Source organism: Monoraphidium neglectum (genome assembly GCF_000611645.1).
Source record: "Monoraphidium neglectum strain SAG 48.87 unplaced genomic scaffold scaffold03435, whole genome shotgun sequence".
NCBI classification, from domain to species: Eukaryota; Viridiplantae; Chlorophyta; class Chlorophyceae; order Sphaeropleales; family Selenastraceae; genus Monoraphidium; species Monoraphidium neglectum.
The window spans coordinates 1-1086 of record NW_014010194.1 but is presented as its reverse complement, the minus strand read 5'-3'; the positions used below and the strand labels follow the sequence as shown (position 1 = coordinate 1086).

The 1086-nt window shown below is 75.8% G+C and overlaps 1 protein-coding gene across 1 annotated transcript; it reads right to left on the bottom strand.

Annotated features, from left to right (window-relative positions):
- Positions 1 to 837: 837 nt before the first annotated feature.
- Positions 838 to 1056, bottom strand: MNEG_12786 (hypothetical protein; the record flags this gene model as incomplete). Its single annotated transcript, XM_014038741.1, has 1 exon — positions 838 to 1056. A coding segment is annotated over one exon (219 nt), but the record flags the coding sequence as incomplete, so codon positions are not given.
- Positions 1057 to 1086: the final 30 nt, after the last annotated feature.

Sequence of the window (1086 nt, the reverse complement as noted above, 5' to 3'; positions counted from 1 at the left end):
CCGCGCCCGCGCCTGCTCGCAATGCCGAGCAGGGCGGGGCCACGCGCGCGCGTGCGCGCCACTGCAAGTTTGAACAGATCGATGCGAAGCAACACGGCCGGGACGCGGTCGTGCGGGGCGCTAATGTGCGCCGCGCCGCGCCGCGCCCCGCCGCGCGGCACGCCGCTCGCGTTGGGGCTGAAACTCCCTGCGGGCGGCGGCCGAGCGGGCTCGCAAGGTCCGGCGCGGCCGCGGGAGGCTCGCCGCCTGCTTGACTAGTTTGAACCATAACCCCTCGCAGTGCAGCCTGCAGCTCTGCTCTGCCCTCCGTCTTGAGCGCGCAGAGCGCTCGCACACTCTCTAATGCGCCGGGAAAACCACGCCGCCGGGGGCTCGTAGCGCCGGGCAGTCGGGCGGGCGGCGGCGCCTTGGCGCTCGGGCGGACCCAGCCGCCAGGCCGCGCCCTGTCCCCTCGAGCAAAAACGCCCCGCTCCGCCCCCGCGGTCCCAAATCGACGCCGCCGCGGCCGCCATGCGGCGGCGGGGGCAGCCGAAGGGTCTGAAAACACCGTTGAGAGCCGCGAGCCCGTGCGCTCCGGCCGCAGCCAGCAGCTGCAAAGAGACTCATGGAGTGTCACCCCAACGAGGGTGCCGCCCAATCCCGCGCCCGGCATCGGGACCCCAGGGGGGAGGGCCCGTCAGGCAGGGGCCCAAGCTATACATTGTTCATGAAGGCGCTGTGCAAGGCCGAGCGCAAGGCGGAAGAGCAAGGGGATGGGGTCAAGAGGGCGGCCTCGAACCAGCCCGCGAGGGCGCCGGCCGTAATGCCGGCGGCGCCCGCGCGGCCGCCTCGGCGCCGCTACGCCTGACCCATAGCCGAGGCGCCTGCCGCGGCTGCGGCGGCTGCGGCGGCGGCCGCGGTCGCCGCGGACACGTGCTGCGCGCCCAAAGCGCTGCCGATCACCTGCTGCAGCGCCAGCATGCCGCCGGCGAGCTGCGCGGCCGCCGCGGCAGACTCCTGCTGCTGCCGGCGCGCGGCCGCGGCGCCGGCGGCGGTGGCGCCGCCGCCGCCTGCGCGCTCGCTGTGCGCCGCGGCGCCGAGCGCAGC